The sequence below is a fragment of the Psammomys obesus genome, unplaced genomic scaffold (genome assembly GCF_907164565.1).
Source record: "Psammomys obesus unplaced genomic scaffold, mPsaObe1.curated_primary_1811, whole genome shotgun sequence".
In the NCBI taxonomy this organism is placed as follows: domain Eukaryota; kingdom Metazoa; phylum Chordata; class Mammalia; order Rodentia; family Muridae; genus Psammomys; species Psammomys obesus.
In genome coordinates, this window is record NW_026596440.1 from 6,034,043 (window position 1) to 6,052,900 (window position 18,858).

The 18,858-nt window shown below is 41.7% G+C and overlaps 1 protein-coding gene across 6 annotated transcripts in view; it reads right to left on the minus strand.

The window, feature by feature from the left end:
- LOC129669649 (zinc finger protein 98-like) overlaps positions 1-11,229 on the minus strand; it is a 21,381-nt gene extending 10,152 nt beyond the window's left edge. For 2 of the 6 annotated variants that reach the window (XM_055597949.1, XM_055597948.1), the window contains exon 1: positions 11,079-11,229. In XM_055597949.1, coding sequence (XP_055453924.1) covers positions 11,079-11,180 — 102 coding nt within the window. In that variant the 5' untranslated portion in view covers positions 11,181-11,229. Of the gene's footprint in view, positions 1-3,300; positions 3,549-4,703; positions 4,749-11,078 lie in introns of all 6 variants that reach the window. The other 4 variants (XM_055597950.1, XM_055597954.1, XM_055597951.1 and 1 more) reach the window with 4 other exon arrangements.
- Positions 11,230-18,858: the final 7,629 nt, after the last annotated feature.

Consider the following 18,858-nt stretch of genomic DNA (forward strand, 5'->3'; position numbering starts at 1 on the left):
ACTGCTAGTCAGTCAGGATGTGAACTCCTCCTGATCCCTATACCTGACTCCTTTCTCCCTCACTGCATGTACCCTTCTACATGTCCTAACCTCACCTGGGAATGGACCCCAGCATTATACTGCATGTTATTTCTCTCCTCAAGCATTTATCATTTCTTTATGGTCAAAAGTCTAAAATCTAGCTTCCTAAAATGCACAGTATGTAACTGGTACTTGTGGTCACCATTCTGTATAATTATACCCTAAGAATCTTGCTTCCCACTAAATATGTCATAGCACCAGCCCTCATTTCCTGATGTTCTGGTCCCTAAGATCAAATTTTGATTGAGACCAACTGACATGTCTTTTTCTTCCTAAATTAATTATTTCCCGATTTATCTATTTTGTTTCCAATGACAGGATTTCATTTTTCTTCACATCTGAATAATATTGCACTACACATATATACCACAATTTATTGGTTATTTTTTTTTCTTTCCTGGCATCTGTTGCTAAAAATCTAGACAACTGAAGAAATAATATTTCAACTAGGTTTATATGACCTCAAAAGCATAGAAAAGGAATATAAAAGCCAAAATCAAGTGTCTGTGCTAAAATGCTTAAAACAATTTTTAAAGCAAAAAAATATTTTTAAAAATTTACTACAGGGCTGGAAAGATGGCTCAGTGGTTAAGAACACTGGTTGTTCTTCCAAAGGTCCTGAGTTCAATTCTCAGCTACCATATGGTGGCTCACAACCATCTATAGTGATATCTGCTGCCCTCTTCTGGGGCTCAGGCACACATGCAGACAGAATACTGTATACATAATAAAAAAAAAAGTCTTAAAAAATTTACTACAAAGTCAAACAAAACTAGTCAAATATTTATATCTGACATAGCATGTGCAAACATAGAGCTATATATTAGAAAAAAGTAAATTTTTTCATGCATTTGAAAATAAACTAGTGAGATAAGGGACAGCCTGAGTTCCATCCCTGACACCCGCATGGTGGAAGGAGAGAATGGGCTCCTGCAAGTTGTCTTTGGAACTCCACATGTACGATGTTCTGTCTCTCTGTCTCTCTGTCTGTCTCTCTCTCTCACACACACACATACAAAGAAACAGAAAGAAAGGTTAATAAAAAAGAAATACGTCATCAAGGGGATAAGAGGATGGGAGGATAGGGAGATATAGAGGTGGGTCGGTGTAAAGGTACAACAGGAGAGAGGAGAATGAACACAAACAGTGTTTGAAAATGCCATAATGACACCTGGTACTGTGTATGCTCACTGAGAGAAAAGAATTTTCAAATGTAAAACAAATAACAATAGTTAAGAAAAGCAACTACAAACATGCTATAGTCCCTGAGTCATGCAATCTTAATGACTTCACTTATGGTAGGTCACAGGGTTCAGAGCTGGGTAAGACTGCTGATTATTTTTCTCTCCCAAGAGCATACTTAGACCCTTTTAGCACTAGGAAAGCTAAGCAGCTTCATTTCTCCACGTCCTATGACTTAAGCCTGTGGTATCTTCAATAGGGTCTTACCATCAAGTTCTGGAGGAAAACAAGGGAACTATTCTAATTCTGGTTCCCAAAGAAACAGCTTCCGATAAAAGTTTATATTTAAAACTCAATGCCTTGTCTTATTTCCCATGAGGCTGCTACCGATTTCACCTCTAAAGCCTAAAGTATCCTTCATAAATAGTTAGCTCAAATTAAATTGGCATTGGTTAAAAATCAATTATTGACTTTACTGTAACACAAAAAGATTCACTAAATTTATATATGGAATTTATATATTGAGTATGTAACAGCAAATACTTTGAGAAATATAAACTGCCAGCTATATATTTCTAATATAGAATAAATGTTGAACTATGGTTAAAGTTTACGTAGAGCCTCAAAGCTGAAAGGTAATTTTAATTTCACCTTCAACATACTACTATTATGTATGTATTAATTAATTTCTAGGTCTATCCCAAAAGAAATTCCATCCTTAAGCATTATGCTGAGAAATCATTTAGAACACTTATTAAGAAAGATGATAGGCTTTGTCAGGTACAGAAGCTTTTGCATTAGGTGTTTTGATATGGGTGGAGGTTTGCATTTCTTTGACACTCTCCTTAATGCAAATCTTGTTGAAGACCCTGAGCAGCAAGATCTGGAGGTGGAGCATAGTATGTGAAAGCACACTTCCACATCAAGCACATGAAATCCAGGATCCAGAATAACAGAAGCATCCCCCATGAATGCAAAGGCTCATGTTAGCAAGCAAACAACTGGAAGATTGCCACACTTTTTTTCAATATAACATCCAGAAAGAATCATCCCTGTAGCCAGACCCCTGTCTGATGGTGACTAATAAGTCTTCAGTATGCTTTCCTGGTGGGCAATGATGGCATTACTCTGCACTGTAGCCATCTGCCTGATTCACGTTTGAGAATTACAAGTTTCGGTAATACAAATGCAAACAAGAATCATGAAATTAAATCACTATTAGAAAAAGAATAACATTTCTTTTTTCAGTATAACAGAGAAGAATGTGAATAGGTACACATAAACTGGAATTCTACCAATGACAAGAACTATGTTAGTTCATATCAAATCCAAGAACAATAGACAACAAATATTCAATATTTTTGTTTCTGACATGTAGAACTCATGACAGTGGCTAAGTCCCTTCATAGGCTTCCTGCAGGTCTGAATTTGTATATACGTCACTCTCAGCATCTCAATCTTAGAGCTACTTTGTTTTCCTCTTTGCAGTCTTTATCACCATTCATTATAATAGGTTTTTTTCATTAGTTGTGCAGATCTGAAGTCATGTTTCTGAAAATTGTAAAAATGTAATTCATTTTTCCTTGGCGTATAAGGGAAAAGATTCTATTCAAAACTTTTTGAGTTAGTCTGGGAAATGAATAGCTTTCTCTTCAATGTGCTTTTACTGACACATGTGCATCAAGCTGACAGATTATAAATTTAGCATTGGCACTCTCTCAGGAATATGAAAGGCCTACAGAGTCCCAAAAGGAATGTAGAATCTCAATGCCTTCCCATATACAGTTGTTTCAATAAAAATACTTTCAATACAACAGTTCATTAATTCAAGGCTTGGAAGAAGGGTGAAAGAATAGGAGAAGATTCTGAATAAAGGAAAGATATCTTTTACAAAGATAACTTTGGCTATAAGAAGGGTAAACAAATAAGTACTTAAAATGTTTACTAGGTGTATAAAAGTAAAGATTTACATGTTTTAAATACAATGTACTTTGGGAGGAAAATTAAGACGAAGCCCTTGTCTTGGGCCACATTTACCTTAGAACCAGCCATTTCTTCTTCCTTCTCTGTTTCTGTATTTGATTCAAAAGACAGCAGATCAGACAGACTTTTACAGCCTCTTTTTGTTGGTTCAAGATTGATATTAGCTTTCACTTAGTTGTTCTGCTCTCTGCTTTACTAACAGTTTTAAAAGAGACAGTATTTGGCTTAAATCCAGAAAAACATTCAAGATCAATGTTTCTACATAAGGAGGTGAAAAAATATGAGGCACTGATACTTCATACCTAAAAATGAAAAGAAAGATTAAAATTTTCAGAAAATAAATGAATTAATTTACTTGTTTTTCTCACAATAAACTATTAAGTGTATAATAAATCACACATGAACACTTCTAGGACAGCAAATTCCCTCCCATATGATTTACAACTAAACTTCAATGGCCAGGTAACAAGACAAAGGGTCATCCATCAGAAGCCTTCAAAAGAGGAACTATTTATTGGATTTTTGAACCACTGTAATGGATTTCAATAATAAGTTATCTACTATATTTTCTTGAGAAAAATTTTCCCACATTTTTTAAAAGATTTACTTATTCCTGCCTGCATGTACACCTGCACACCAGAAGAGGGCACCAGATCTCATTATAGATGGGTGTGAGCTACCATGTGGCTGCTGGGAATTGAACTCAGGACCTCTGGAAGGGCAGACAGTGCTCTTAACCTCTGAGCCATCTCTCCAGCCCTTTTTTTCCCCCACATTTTGCAGTCACAACAAAATATAGATTTCCCCTATTTATCTTCTCTGGTGTCATTACCAGTAATCCACGAAATTCCAGTCAAGGTTATCTGCCAAGAATAAACTGAGAAAGCCATTCACTTGTTACTAACGGAATGTAAAGTCAATGTCCTAGTCTGCTCTCTGAGGTTCTGATAAACACCACCACCCATACCGACTTCAGGAAGGAAAGGGTTTATCTGATTTCTAGTTTACATGCCATCACTGAAGGAGTCACGGCAAGAGCCTGAGGACAACAGCTGAAGCAGAGATCATGGAGGAATGGTTACTTTCTGCCTCTGCCTATGACCTGCTCAGTTTGGTTTCTTATACAACCCAGGACCACCTGACCAGGGATGGCACCGAACACAGTAAGTTAGGTCATCCCACATCAATCATTAATCAAGAAAATGCCCCACAGACATGCCCATAGGGCAGTCGGATGGAGGGAATTCCTCAACTTGGGTTCCCTCTTTCCTGGTGACATTAGTTTGTGTCAGGTTGACATAAAGTAACCAGCACAATCTCAAGGATCTTGCAAAGAACAAAAGAGTTTTGCGGTTAGCTTCCCTCCTATCCTCTCCCAGAAGGAATTAGGAAAACTGTACAATAGGAAAAACAAAACAGATTTTCAGAGGTCCTTTGGAGACTGGTTCTGAACTCACATGATTCCAAGACATGACTGCCATTAAGGTGATGCCTGCTTAACCCTGGAACAAAAGAAAGAGTGCCTTCAGGGCAAGACCCTATGCAGCTAAGTTTCCAACATGTGAAAGTTTCTTAGCTCCTAGAGAGCAACTGAAAACAAAAGCTGCTGCTTATGTGGCTTAAGGCAACGGTCCATGCAAAGCTGGCAGCAGAATTTGGTAGTTCTGACCACATGCTGCAAGTGTTAAGGCCATGAAGGGAAGAGGTCGTGGATTCCTTGTCCATGATCTCAGAGAGCTATGAGTGTGAGACTTGGGGTGCAGTGGAGATTCCAAGATGTTGCAGATGCCAGAACTGTGGGATATCTGGTACAGGAAGTAGACTTAGCTCAAGAGAGGGAGACACAGATATGTTGCGGGCAGCAAATCTGGTGCAGAGCCATTTAAGCCCTCATACACCTGGCATGAAGCTACAGAATTTGGAGTTTGCTCTGCTGGATACCCAGTCTTGCTTTAGTCTATTTTTTTTCCCTCCCTATGTCCCCATTGCTTCTCTTTGAACTGGTAATAGATATTCCTTAAATGTTGGAAGTATATAATTCAACTTTTGATTTTACAGGTTACAGTTAAGAAATTACCTTGAAGCTGGTCATGGTTGGCTCACACCTTTAATCCCAACACTCACGGAGGCCACCACAGTGTCTGGTGGCAAAGACTAATTAAGATGAATATCCACAAGAAAATGATAAATGCATTATTAAATACGGCAGAAAATTCAAGCGAAGACTTGAAAGTAAACCTTGGATTTGAATATATTTTAGGCTATTGATGAGCCTTTAAAGAATTAACTGAATTAAAGTGCAAAGAAGTGAAAATATACGTGATATGTATGTATATCAAACACAAACATACAAACACACACAAAGTACCATGCTACATGCTACATGGAGAGATGAATTGAGAAAAATGTGTGGAGATGGTTTATGCACTTGATGTTGGCTCAATTATCCAGAGTCTAAGTTTTCATTGGTAAGTATAACTTTACTGGAGCTAAATTCACATGTCAACAGCCACAGAAAATGTTCTGGGTGAGCTTTGCTTTAGCAATAGGCCAGTATTTTCTCTGGGAAACACTGAAAGTGTTTAATTCTAGGTGGGTAATGATAAACATTCTACTATGTCGAATGTCTAAGAAAAAAAAAGTTATTTTAGACATTGTGCCAGTGAGTAAGCATGCTCTATGAAAAGGTAAACTCTCCTTTGGTTCATCTGCATCACGAAAAAGTGTGTCTGCCGTGACAAAAAAAAGATAAATTTAAATTCAGTGTAAGTGACTAGTTCATACAACCTGCTGGTGTATAGAAATGTGGAGGACACTAAAGAGAGGGAAAATCTTCCACCTGCAGGGAAACTCGTTAAGATACAAATATAGGTGGAACAGCCTATGCAGAGAAGCCCCTGTTAGTCTCAGTCCCTTTAGGGGCTGAACAACTCTTTCACAGGGGTCACCCCAAACCATCAGAGCACACAGATAGATACATTACAATTCACAGCAACAGCAAAAGTACAGTTATGAAATGGCAATGAAAATAATTTTATGGTTGCGGGTTGCCACAACACGAGGAACTGTATTAAAGGGTCGCAGCATTAGGAAGGTGGAGAACCTCTGCTTTAGGAAATTGCTCAAACTGATCAGGTACACTAGGTCCCTCTGTCCCCAGACAGTAAGGACTGCTGAGACACTCTCACACAAGCTAAGCTGCCTAAGAAGAGGTAGCTGAGCCACTAGCCAGGAAGAAGCAGAGACCATCCCAGTCACCTGGAACTGGCTCAGACCACCTGAGCTACCTGAAAAGGACACCCTGGTGAGCTGCCTGCATGTTGTGCAGTGAGCTCAGGGTTTCCAGCTTTGGGGAGGCATCACCCATGCTGGGGTGGGTTGTGGATGATGCAGCTGTCCTTGAGTTATTTCTGCTCCTCTAAGTAACCCCTCAGCCATACTCCAGTAACTACCCCAGGGAAACTCATTGGTGTTTTCCTTAATTCTGTCTCATCAGTTCTTTGTCTGGGGTGGGTAGGCATTTATTGAGTCTCCCCAGGAATAGGGTCCTACAACACCTGCTTTTCATGACTTGAGGCTTCAACTTAAACAAATTTCACAATTTTTTTCTTTCTTTTTTTTTTTTTTTAAGTTAGTAAGGGTGGGTCTCAGATAGCCACAGCTGGCTGCCAACTCACTCTGTAGCTGAGGATGACTTTTAAAATATATTTTTAATTAATTTTTTTAGACAGACTCTCATTATGTATGCTTTGCAGACCTAGAATTCACTATGTAGGTCATGCTGGCCTCAGGATCACAGAGATCCAGCTGCCACTGCCTCTAGAATCCTGGGATTAAAGGCATGCACTACCACAGTCATCCTGACCTTGAATTCTTGACCTACCTCTGTGTTACTCTTTTCTAAGTTTAATTTAAAATCACATATACAATTAAAAGTACATAAAATGTAGAAATAAGATGAAGAATAACAACTCCCCAGAGGTTTGTTCCACTTGTATTGCTCTTGGAGATGCCAAAATTACTCTGGAAATACAAGACAGAAAGCAGATGGAGTGAGTAAGGAACTTGTTTGGCCCTAATCCTTGTCTCCTCCCCATACATTAGCTAGAAAGCACCAACATGCCCCTGTGTGGAAAAATACAGCTGAAGGAGGTACAGAAAGGACTCAGGGAAGAGGCATCTATAAGTATAATAATGTAGATTACACAAAAAATTGATCTGGAGTTAATGCAAACATATATTTCCTACCAAATGAATGGTTATATAATGCTACGTATAAATACTGTCTAGTCATTTAAACAAAATAAACACTACAGAAATACATTGTGTTTTTGTTCTATTGGTGCAGGGATTCTACACCTCACTGCAACACACCTGCCCAAACATCATGGAAAGTATGTATCTTACAACACAATTATATAGGGAAAATGTACACAGATTTCTTTCAGAATAGTTTTCCAGCAATGTTGCCCAGTGTTGGTCCTACCTGTGTCTGAATGCTTGAACAATATGTTCCAACAATGTCTTTTGATTAGGTTTGGTCAAACAAACATTAGAATATATGATTTAAACATTCTCTTCCATTGTTGGTTATACCCTTGGGCAAGATATAGTGTGTAGAACCCCATGGCCAGGACACATGCCCTAGGCAAGAGCAAGCCCAAGCTACTACAAACAGGAGGGAAGCCATCTTCCCCCACACACACACACTGGAAATTTTATTGATGCTTTAAATTTTTTTTTCATTTTAATTTTATTTTTTTCTTATCAGTTACATTTTATTAACTCTGTATCCCAGCTGTATCCCGCTCCCTCATTCCCTCCCACTCCCACCCTCCCTCCCTCATCTTCACCCTGCCCCTTTCCAAGTCCACTGATGGGGGGGACCTCCTCCCCATTCATCTGATCCTGTTTTATCAGGTATCTTCAGGACTGGCTGCAAAGCTCTCCTCTGTGGCCTAACAGAACTGCTCCTCCCTTGGGGGTGGGGAGGTCAAAGAGCCAGCCATTGACTTCCTGTTAGAAATAGTCCTTGTTCCCCTTACTATGGGAAACCAATTGGTTACTGAACTACCACGGGCTACATCCAAGCGGAGGTTCTAGGTTATATCCATACATGGTCCTTGGTTGAATATCATATACACCTAAAAAAGATAATCAAGAGAGCGGACATGGGGTAAGATGATCAATCCTCATTTAGAAAGACAAATGGGACGTGCATTGAATGTATGACAGGAGTCTACTGAAGGCATCTGAAAGACTCTAACTAGGAGTGTTTTCAAAGTAGATACAAAGACTTATAACCAAACCTTTGGCAGAGTATAGGGAATCATATGAAAGAAAGGGAGCTAGTATGATGGGGAAAGGATAGGAGCCCCACAAGGACCAAATATATCTGGGCACAGGGTCTTTTCTGAGGGAAGCCATCTTAAACCAACCAGTCTCAGTCAAAGCACCAGATGGCTAAAGCGTCAGTTGTGATCTAGCCAGCAGTAGCACAGGAACTGTCAAATGAACGCACTGCAAAATGCGCTCATCAAAACTGTTCTTATTTTTAAACTACCGAATTTTGGTTATTTCCTTACTCAATAAATGTAAACAAATATCTCAGAAGCCAAATTCAATGACTTTAACAGAAATATACCAAGCAGATATTCTCAAAGTATACAACAAATATAATCAGAAGACTTTCTTAAGCACGTGTACAGAATCTGAAAATGACAATGAATGTCAACTGCAGGAACTTAGGTTACTGGTGTGAGGACAGATGACATGAACAATTAAAAAAGTACATTCATAAAGTCTACTTTACAACTCTGTGTGTGTGCACACACATGCGCTTGTGCATGCACGAATGCTCACATGCATGTGCGCAGAAGCCAGAGAACCTTAGGTTTCCTTCCTCAGACATCATCTACCTTTTATTTGAGACAAGGTCACTTATTGATCCAGAAGTCCCAAAAGCAGGCCTGTCTGGCTGGAGAGCAAGTCTGCCTCTCCCCAGAGGTGGGATTACAAACACGTGCCACCATTGAAGGGGCTCTAGCAGGCCTGAGATGGCAAACACTGCAGACAGGTTTTGCCCTGTTACCCCTTTCCTCTCCCTGGATAAAAACCCTTACATTTCTAAAGGAGGCCCCCACGGTCTATTCCCTTATTTTGCCACTGACTCATTCCCGAGACAAAACACCAAAGTCCAACCATTAAAATCCATTATTTGTCTGATATGTCTGATGAGGATTTACCAACATTTTCCCCTTAAAACCCAGGCAGAAACATCCTCTCTTGTTCTCTTGCTTTCCTTGCTTGCTCTCAATTGCTGCTGCTGTCCTTGCAGCCCCCACCTCCACTGACCCATTCAGGACAATAAATCTTTGTGCTGAGAATTTAGTGTCTGGTGTGCTCTGTACTAATTGCTGGGGGTGGGGCGGGGGAGGGAGTGACCTCCCTTTCAACCACACTATACATACATACATGCACACACATATATGTATTTATACACACACACATATATCTCTGCATATACATATCTATATGGCTGTACACACATGAGGTCCCATTCAGGTCCTCACGGTTACACACATCATGCCTACAGCTCTCTCTCCAGCACCCTCGCTTTCAGGCTTGAGCCTCTTGTGGTCCAAGTAGTCCAAGATGTCCTTGGACCTGCTCCATAGCTAACGATAGTTTTTAATCAGGAGCCTTCCATAACTGTTTTTTTTTTTTTGGGGGGGGGTGTTTATTTGTTTGTTGTTTTTTTTGTTTTCTGCAGTGTTAGTGACTGATCCCAGGCACTTGCACATGCTGGGTTATGGCCTAGGCCACGGCTCCACTAGTAACACCTCAACCCTCCCAAGGATGATCTAGAAGCCCTGATTCTCCTGCCACTATCTACCAAAAGCCTTGCTGTCAAGCATGCACCACAAATTTTAGTTATGTAAAAAACAAGAACATAAAAAGGGTTTATAACTTTAGGGTATGTTACTATAATAGACGTTAAGAAAACAGTTTTCTTCATATGCATCAGGCAACATACTTTTCCCATTTTAAATAATGTTTAATAGAATATTATTATTTTCCTGAGTATCAGAGGTAGTAAATCCACAAATATTGGTATTTAAAATAAGGTGGTTAAAAATAAATGTTTGTTCTAACAGACTTGAATGCTATAAAAAAGACTCGTGACAAATGAACCTTTGGCGTGACTTAATTAAATGTGGCAAAATATGTAAAAACCAGAAGACATTAGGAGTCTACTATCTCTGCGGTGGTCCTCTTTCTGGGCCTTTTATCTCATATGGAAATGCTGCTGCGAGGGTTCAGGTCAGAGTGGTATTGTACCTAGGAGATTTATCTTCAAAGGGGGGCCTTTTAAAATCCGCAGTGACTCATTTCAAAGAAAATGGAACGTCTTTCTCCCAGTATATCAACTCCCCCCAAAAACTGTTCTATAAACTGTTAAAGAATACCTGGCAGGCTAGAGCCCCTACTTGGGATATATGCCAACAATCTCACAAGTACAGCAGTCACTAAGTCTCATTAAGCTGGTAACAGGATCTTTTCACAACAAAGCAGGAACATGAACGCACGTTACACACCTCCCAAGATGAGGTGGTGAGCCGACACAGCCCGTGCCGGGGGCGGGGCAACCTGGGACGTGGCTCCCCAAGCCGTGTTTCCAGTGCTTGACAACTGGCAGCAGAAAAACACGGTTCCAATCCTCCTCTCTCCAGGCATGACCGGACTCGGTAGCCCAGCCCAGGTCACCGCAAAAACCTCCACAACCGGTTCTATCTGCGTAAACCCACCCACAGCTCCGCACCCTGTCCGACCTGTAATGTGACTCCGGCTTGTAGGACTCCTCTCTCCCGGCTGGTACCTATCTTCAAGGTCAAATAATCCAGCCCAAGTCTGAAGAACAGCGAAGGGTGCATCCACGGGACCGAACTCAAGGAAAGATTCTGGAAACGTTTCCGCGTTTCCCTGGGCCTTGCTTGTGACGTCACACAGGGCGAAACTACATTTCCCACAAGTCTGTGGGGGGCAATTTCGGAAATACATGAAAGGGTTTTACTCTTTCCTGGTTTTTTTTTTCTTTCTGTTTTTCTTTTTCATAGAAGTGTGTCATAGAAGTCTCCACACACCGAACAACTTCAAATAAATATGTTTCTTTTAATTCCGAGAATAGAAAAATAAATTGAGATGTTTGAATGTAATTAAAGCCTTTGACAACAATTATTTTATTCCTTTTGCTTTTTCTAGTTATTGTGGCAGGAAGTAGCTAAAGATGATTGATTTCCCTACCTGTTATTCATTTATTATCAAGAAAAGGCTAGAATGGTGTACTTCAAGCCTGAGACAAACAGCTGCAGGTCCTCCCACCATTCCTCTGGGGTCCCTACCTGCTAGGGTGGGGGTTGGGGGTATGGTTGGCAGACCCCACCCTCTAGCCTGAACTTTCCAGGGCAGGGGCTTCCTGTTAGGATTGTACATTAAGTTACACGGTGGGTGGGATGTTTATTAAGGAAAGGGCTCACAGAGACCATCTCTGGGCAGGGCAGGAGAGAGATTGGATGTGGTTAGAGCTCTCTTATAAGGTGACCCAGAATATGTGCAGGTGGTTTCAGGTAGTCCGTAGGTGGCTTCACAGATGCCTGGTATCTGGTTTGTCAGGTTTCTTGGGGCTGGCCTTAGAGATGCCTGCTTATCCCCTCCTCCTCACCGTGTAATACGGACATTTTGGTGCTCTTATTTTTCTTCTGTCTTCCTCCCTTGCATGGTGACCAAAAGCTACTTCCAAGGAACCTGTATTTATATACTTTTAACTTGCCTTATATGAGAAGCAGTCCAGCATCTGCATGCTGGCCTTGCCGCCCCTTCCTAGCCCCTCTTTTTTTTTTTTTTTAATTAAAAAGGGGGGGTATGTTATGTTGTTCAGGCAATTCAATGGGACTTCCCTTAGGGGCCTTTAGGGTCCTGACAATGTCTTTGTCACTGCCTGTGTCCTTTGACATCACCTGGGCCAGGTACTTTAGATATAACCAGTCCACCACTCCCACCTGCTCTTTCTCTGTTATCTCTCTTCTCTTGCACTCCCTCTGCCTCTGTTTCTCTCTCTTCACCTCCATTCAATAAATCTCTTTCATATTAGATCTGTTGTGTGTGGCATTTTTAAATATATCCTAACAAAAACCACACAGCTACTTATATATGCTTACTGTAGCATGGAAAATTGACATAGTCAACTCAATTTTCTTGAAAATACTTAAACAGGGCCTCTGAAAAGCTTTGCCCTGCAGACTATCAAAGCAGACACTGAGATTTATGGGCAACTGTTGGGCAGAGTGCATGGAATCTTATGTAAGAAGTAGGAAATAGTAAGATCTGGAGAAGACAGGAACTCCACAAGGAGAGCAACAGAACCAGAAAATTTGAACACAGGGGTCTTCCCAGAGACTCATACTCCAACCAAGTACCATGCTTGGAGATAACCTAGAACCCCTGCACAGATGTAGCCCATGGGAGTTTAGTGTCCAAGTGAGTTACATAGTAATGGGAAGAGGGACTGCCTCTGACATAATCTGATTGGCCTGCTCTTTGATCACCTCCCCCTGAGGGGGAAGCAGTCTTACCAGGCCACAGAAGATGACAATGCAGCCACTCCTGATGTGATCTGATAGACTAAGATGAGAAGGAAGGAGAGGAGGACCTCCCCTATCAGTGGACTTGGGGAGGGGCATGTGTGAAGAAGGGGGAGGGAGGGTGGAATAGGGAGGGGAGGAGGGGGGCTTATGGTGGGATACAAAGTGAATAAAGTGTAATTAATAAAAAAATTAAAAAAGAAAGAAAATACTTAACAATAAACAAATATGTGAACTGACTTCCAACCCTTTAAAGTGATTTTTGAATCCAGCCCTGGCAGTGCTGGCCTGTAAGTCAAAATTGCTCAGGGGTCTGCAGCAGCAGGGTTGGCAGCCTCCAAGGCCTACTGGACAATTAAATGAGGCTCTGTCCCCAGTGAAAAGTGCAGAAATTGATGGCTAGGTAGTTCAGTCACAGGACACTGGCCTACAATGTGGGGTCCTTACTTTTAATACCCAGTACAAAAAATAAAACATGTACGGAGAGATGACTCAGCCCTTTGGATATGTGTTGTTCTTGCGGAGGACCAGGGTTTGATTCTCAGCACATACACTGTGGCTCACACCATTCTTAACTCCAGTTCCAGGGTTTGTGTATATATGTTTATATATTTTTTACTTTATTTTTTATTAAATTCCAGGTTATTAAATGTCCTCTTCTGACCTCTGCAAGCATCAGACCCACACAGTATACATACAGACATGCAGGCAAAACATTTATACATGTAAAATAAATAAATGTAAACAAGTTAAAATAAATAAAATTAAATGAAATAATTTAAAAAAAAAACTTGATCTTATCTAGTAAAATGTGTGGTCCACAAATGTATCAGATGTCACAGTTAGAAAAGTTTTAGGTCTGGAAAATGGTTCAGTGGTTAAGAGGACCCGGTCTTCCAAAGGACCTGGGCTGCATTCATAGCACCCTCACGTCAGCTCACTCCAGTTCTAGGATATGTCTCTCTCTCCCTCAGACATTTCATGAAAGTGGTGTGCAGACATGCATGTAAATAAAACATCCACTGCCACACACAAGATTTTAGTGTGTAGACTGGAATACAATAGGTAGGAGGTAGATTAAGGTTAGGGTTAAGGTTACGTTTAGGGCTAGGGTAGCAAGTGTTCTTAAACTCTGAGCCCTCTCTGTAGCCTCAAAGAGAGGCATGAGTTTTAGAGGCCAGGCCTAAAGTGAAGGGTATGACAGTCTTGGGATTTAAGGTCCTGAGGCCTCCAGAGAAATTGTCAGCACTTTGTAATCTCAGTTCCCCTCATGATAGAAGGAGCTTGAAGAAGAATTGTTTCTAACTCTTGTCCCAGTGCTGACATTCTGAGATACAGAATTTGAAATTGGGACTCAGGTTAGAACCTGAAGTCCCAGGTTTTGGAGTCTGAGTGAGGCAGGAGGATTGTTTGACACTAGAAATTCAGGGTCAACCATGGCAAATAAGACGTAGTAAGGATCAAAAGATATAGATAAACAAGTAAATAGTCAACTGATCTAGTGGGAAAAGCCTGTAATCTCTACCCCTTGGGAAGCTGAGAGAGGGGGGTCATAAGTGGGAATCTTGCCTAGAATACAGTGAGCTGCAGAATGGCCTAGTCAATGTATTCTAACTGTGTCTCAAAATAACAAGTATCAAGAGGATTAAGGATGTAGCTTAGTGGTGGGGTGTTTGCATAGCACAGCCTGGCTTCTATTCCTATTACCACTGCCCCAGCCCCTATGCTGCAGGGCCCTTCCCAGGAAACAACACTCCCAGAATGTGGTCTTTATAATCAGTTAATGTGAACTGAACTCTGTGTAGGGTCTAGTGTACTTTGGAGCTATTCAGAGTAGGCAGAGCAACAGGTGTTACAAAGAACAGCTTCAGACTGGCCCTGATAAGCAACAGGAAGGAGAGCAAAGCCTAACCCTCGGGAGTCTACAAGCCTTCCCTCAGTTTCCAAATCCTTGTGATTCTGGGTAATATCTATTTTAGCCTTCCAAGAAAGGTGGCCACATAGCGTAATAGCTGGTAAGAAGCAGGGCTGAGATTTGTGTCCACACTCTTCTTGGCCATGGCCAGGACCCTTGCTATATTATCAACAATATGTTAAGATTGCGATGTGCTGGGAAGAAACACAGGACCTAGTCAAGTCCTGAGTTATGTCTCCAGACCAAAAGTTTACTTATGATGGTTGTAATTGATGTTTTGGTGTGTGTGCATGCATATGTGTTTGTGTTGTGTGTGTGTGTGTGTGTGTGTGTGTGTGTGTGACATGCACATGCATAGACAACTATGCACATACATGAATACATGTGCAGAGGTCATAGCAAGACATCAAGTGTCTTCCTTTATCACTCTTTGAGTGGTTGTCTTGCGACTTAGTCACTAAATCTGAAACTTGGTACTGTTTGGCCACAGTGGTTGGCCTGTGTACTCTCAGGATCCACCTCTCTCTCTCTCTCTCTCTCTCTCTCTCTCTCTCTCTCTCTCTCTCTTTCCTCTTCTTTTCTCTTCTCTCCCTCTCTCCCCATCTCTGTCTCCAAATATTGAGGTTATAGGCACTCACAGTCACGCCAGCTTTTATGTGGGTGCTGCTCCTACTTGGAAGGCAAGCAGTCATAACTATTTAGCCCTCCTTGTTTTGTTTCAGGACCTTATCCTCCAGTGCACGCTGTTCTCCAACTTATGACCCTCTGGCCTCTGTGTCTCGAGGACCAGGAATCAAAGCATAAGCTGCCATGCCCAGAAGGAAGCTGGGCATTGAGGTCTTGCGCTTGGTCTTTTCTCCACCTTGAGCTAATATTTTGAAATGATATAAGTGTCCAACTTTATTCCTCTACACATGATCATCTTAGTCTCCCAGGACCATTTGTCAAAAGGACTTTCCTTTGGGGGTGGGAGGGAAAAAGCTTTAACAAATATTTATTTTCTTTTTCATTACTTATTTGTGGTTATGTGCATATAAAGTGTAAATGCCCACAGAGGTTAGAGGAGGGCATCAGATCACCTAGATCTGGAGTTGCTCGTCCTGAGCTGCCAGGTATAGGCACTGGGGACAAAACTCCAGTCTTCTGTAGACACAGCAAGCAGTCTTAACCACTGAGCCACCTCTTCAAGCCATGGAAGTGCTTTTTAACAACAGGAGTTATCAAGGTGTTGTGTGCTGGTGTGGTGGTGTAGGGGAATTAGTAATACAGAAATGAGGAAAGGGCTTTAGGAGGAGCTGGCCTTAAAGGTAGCAGAATGGGCTTGGTTCAGAGGCCTGAGAAGGTTTTCAAAGCAGGCCACTGCACCCGGGGGGGGGGGGTGGAGAAAGAGAGTGTGAGAATGAGGTTTCTGTGACTGCTGCCTGAGAGATAGCGTGTTCCCCATGCCATAAACGGGAAGAGCTGGAGGAAGGGCCAGCCACCCTGAGAGCAAAGAGATTCTTCTTGTGTGCTCAGGACCAGACAATATCCCCTGTCTATCAGTCTAGACAACCAGTGCTGACGCCCAGCTGGGTGTGCCACCGCCAGCACCCTTGTCCATTGTGAGCCTCTGACAACATGCTTGGAGCTACTACATTCACTTTTACAGCAGAATCTTGTCCCCAACTCCCCTCTGATCAGCTTCACTCCACCCTGGAGCTGCCCACACTTCCTTGAGAGAATTACTTTGTTTCTTGTCACTGTTGTCTGACAAGGATATTTTGTAAGGACATGCCTTCTCAAGCCCTCACTTAACCTCCAAAGTCAGAAGTGACTGGAGCTTGGTGGCAGGTTTGTGCCTTTCGCACCAGATTGTTGATAAGAGTGACAGGAAGGGTCTTCACTGAAGACTAGGTCTTATCAGCTAATAAGGAGATGGGCGGTACCTGCCATCTTTCTTGGTGTAAGGATCTGAAAAGAGTCTTGGGCTTATTTCCTCAGAGGAGGACTACCCAGGGTCCCTGTGGTCAGATGAGAAGGCAACTTTTCTTCCTTGCCGTTCCTAGGATGGTGAATGCTCTGGAGAAGTGCATCCAGGGATAAAGGGAAAGGTCTTTTACCAAACCCCAGGAAGCTCAGGTCTGACAGGCTCTCATGAGCAGCACTTTTTTTTTTGGGGGGGGGGTAACTTTGAAGCATTAAGTTGATTAAGGTGCAGTTGGCTAAGTCAGGTAACTCCTGACTGGCTGACATTTGAAGTTTGTATTGGGCTAATATGTGCTGATAATTTGTGGATAATTTGTCTTATCCTAAGCTTAATTTCCTGCCCCCACCTCCAGCTGAAACTGACTCTTCACCCCTTTTCCTGACTCATCTCCTTCTCCTGCCTCTTCCCTATACTCCTTCCTCTGCCTTCTCCCCTCTTTTCCTTACCACTCCCTTACCCTGGCTCCTCTTCTTTCTCCAGCCTCTTGCCCTTTGGTTGCCTCATCCTTTCCTCTCCCTAATCCTCTGCTCAAATCCTCTGCTCAAGTGCACTTAATCACAAAGCATAGAGCTGCGCGTGTGCTCTCTCCCCAGACAAGTATGCTGTAGTTCAACAGCAGGGGCTGCATGCTCTGTTCTGCCTGTGTGGAGAGCTGCCTGTTTGCCAAGCTGCTTTGTTATTGAGTTGTCAGCAAAAAACATGTTTTCACCTTGGCCTTCACCTTGAGACAGAGATAAGTAGGATGCTTTTCCAAGTTCCTTTAACATGTTTGTGTGACCTTGGACCATATCTGCTACAGGGAAGTGGTTGAAGAAAACTTTGGCTGTTCCATGAACCCCTTCCTTGTATTGATGTGACTTGTTTTGCTTTGCCTATTAACTGTGGAATAAACTTGTGGCTGCAGATTTTACTGACAGTCCTCTCCAGCTGATCCCTGTATCTTGCTTTATTTTTTTTCAATCCTCACTCCCCTCTCAGGTACTGTTCAACTTTGCTGGCAGCCTCCAGCACACCTGACTCTCCCAATGCAGTCAGTAAAAGGAGTTCCCACTTCTGCCTGTGCATTTCACTTTTACTAGTTTTCATTGTGTTTTATTTTTGTTTGTAGAACTATTGCCTATGTAGTATGGGAGGACAATGTCTAACGTGTTGACAGGATGGCCAAGCCAGAAGTGAATAGATGTCAGAAAAGTGCAGTGCCCCCAAAAATTCGTCTGTAGAGACCTCTCTGAAGACCTGAGCCTAGACTGGGAGAGGTATAGTTAAGAGATAAAGAAGTTAGGCATTGCAAGTGAAATTTCAACCATCAGAAGCATAAGCACCTAAAGAGCAGGTATAAGTTGCAGAAGCTAGAGGAAGAAAGGAGGGTAAGGTAGTGGGCTATGGTTTACAGGGTTAGGGTCAGGGTCAGGGTGAGAACAGTGGTTAAGTTTAGGGTCAGGGTTAGGGTTATGACTGTTCCTAATATGGCTTCTGTTATTCATCTTTTGTTCTCAAAACATAATACCTCTTCCTAACCACAAAAGAATAGCTTTGATTAGTTAGGCTGGAAAATGTACGCTCTGTATCAGCTGACATACATCAACTACATAAGGAAAGTCTTTATCCCTAAATCCTGGCTGGTGGAAAAATGTAGTTGTAACTTGGCACAAATTTGATGGCTTTCAAGCTTAAAAACTCTATAACAGTCTGGCCTAAGGAGGGATGGGGTCCCAGTTCAGCTTCCAAGTCTGATTTGTGGTTTTGATTCATCAATAGATTAATTACCATAAATTTGTTTCATTTGCACTGACGTGGTGTTTGAGTTATTGGATCTCAGTGGGGGGGGGGGGGCATAACACAAAGGCTTTACCTCATTGATTTCATTCATAAAATTTATCTCCAATATGAATACTTTCATGATGATGATTATAGAAATGTGCAAAGGCTTCATAATACTGAATACCTTCACAGGTTTTCTCTCCAGTATGATTTCTTTCATGCCTTTGAAGATGACTATAACATGCTAAGGCTTTACCACATTGCTTATTGTTGCTTTTTAACAAAGTCCTAATAATTCAATTTACCAAGGAAGACTTGGGAGCCAGATG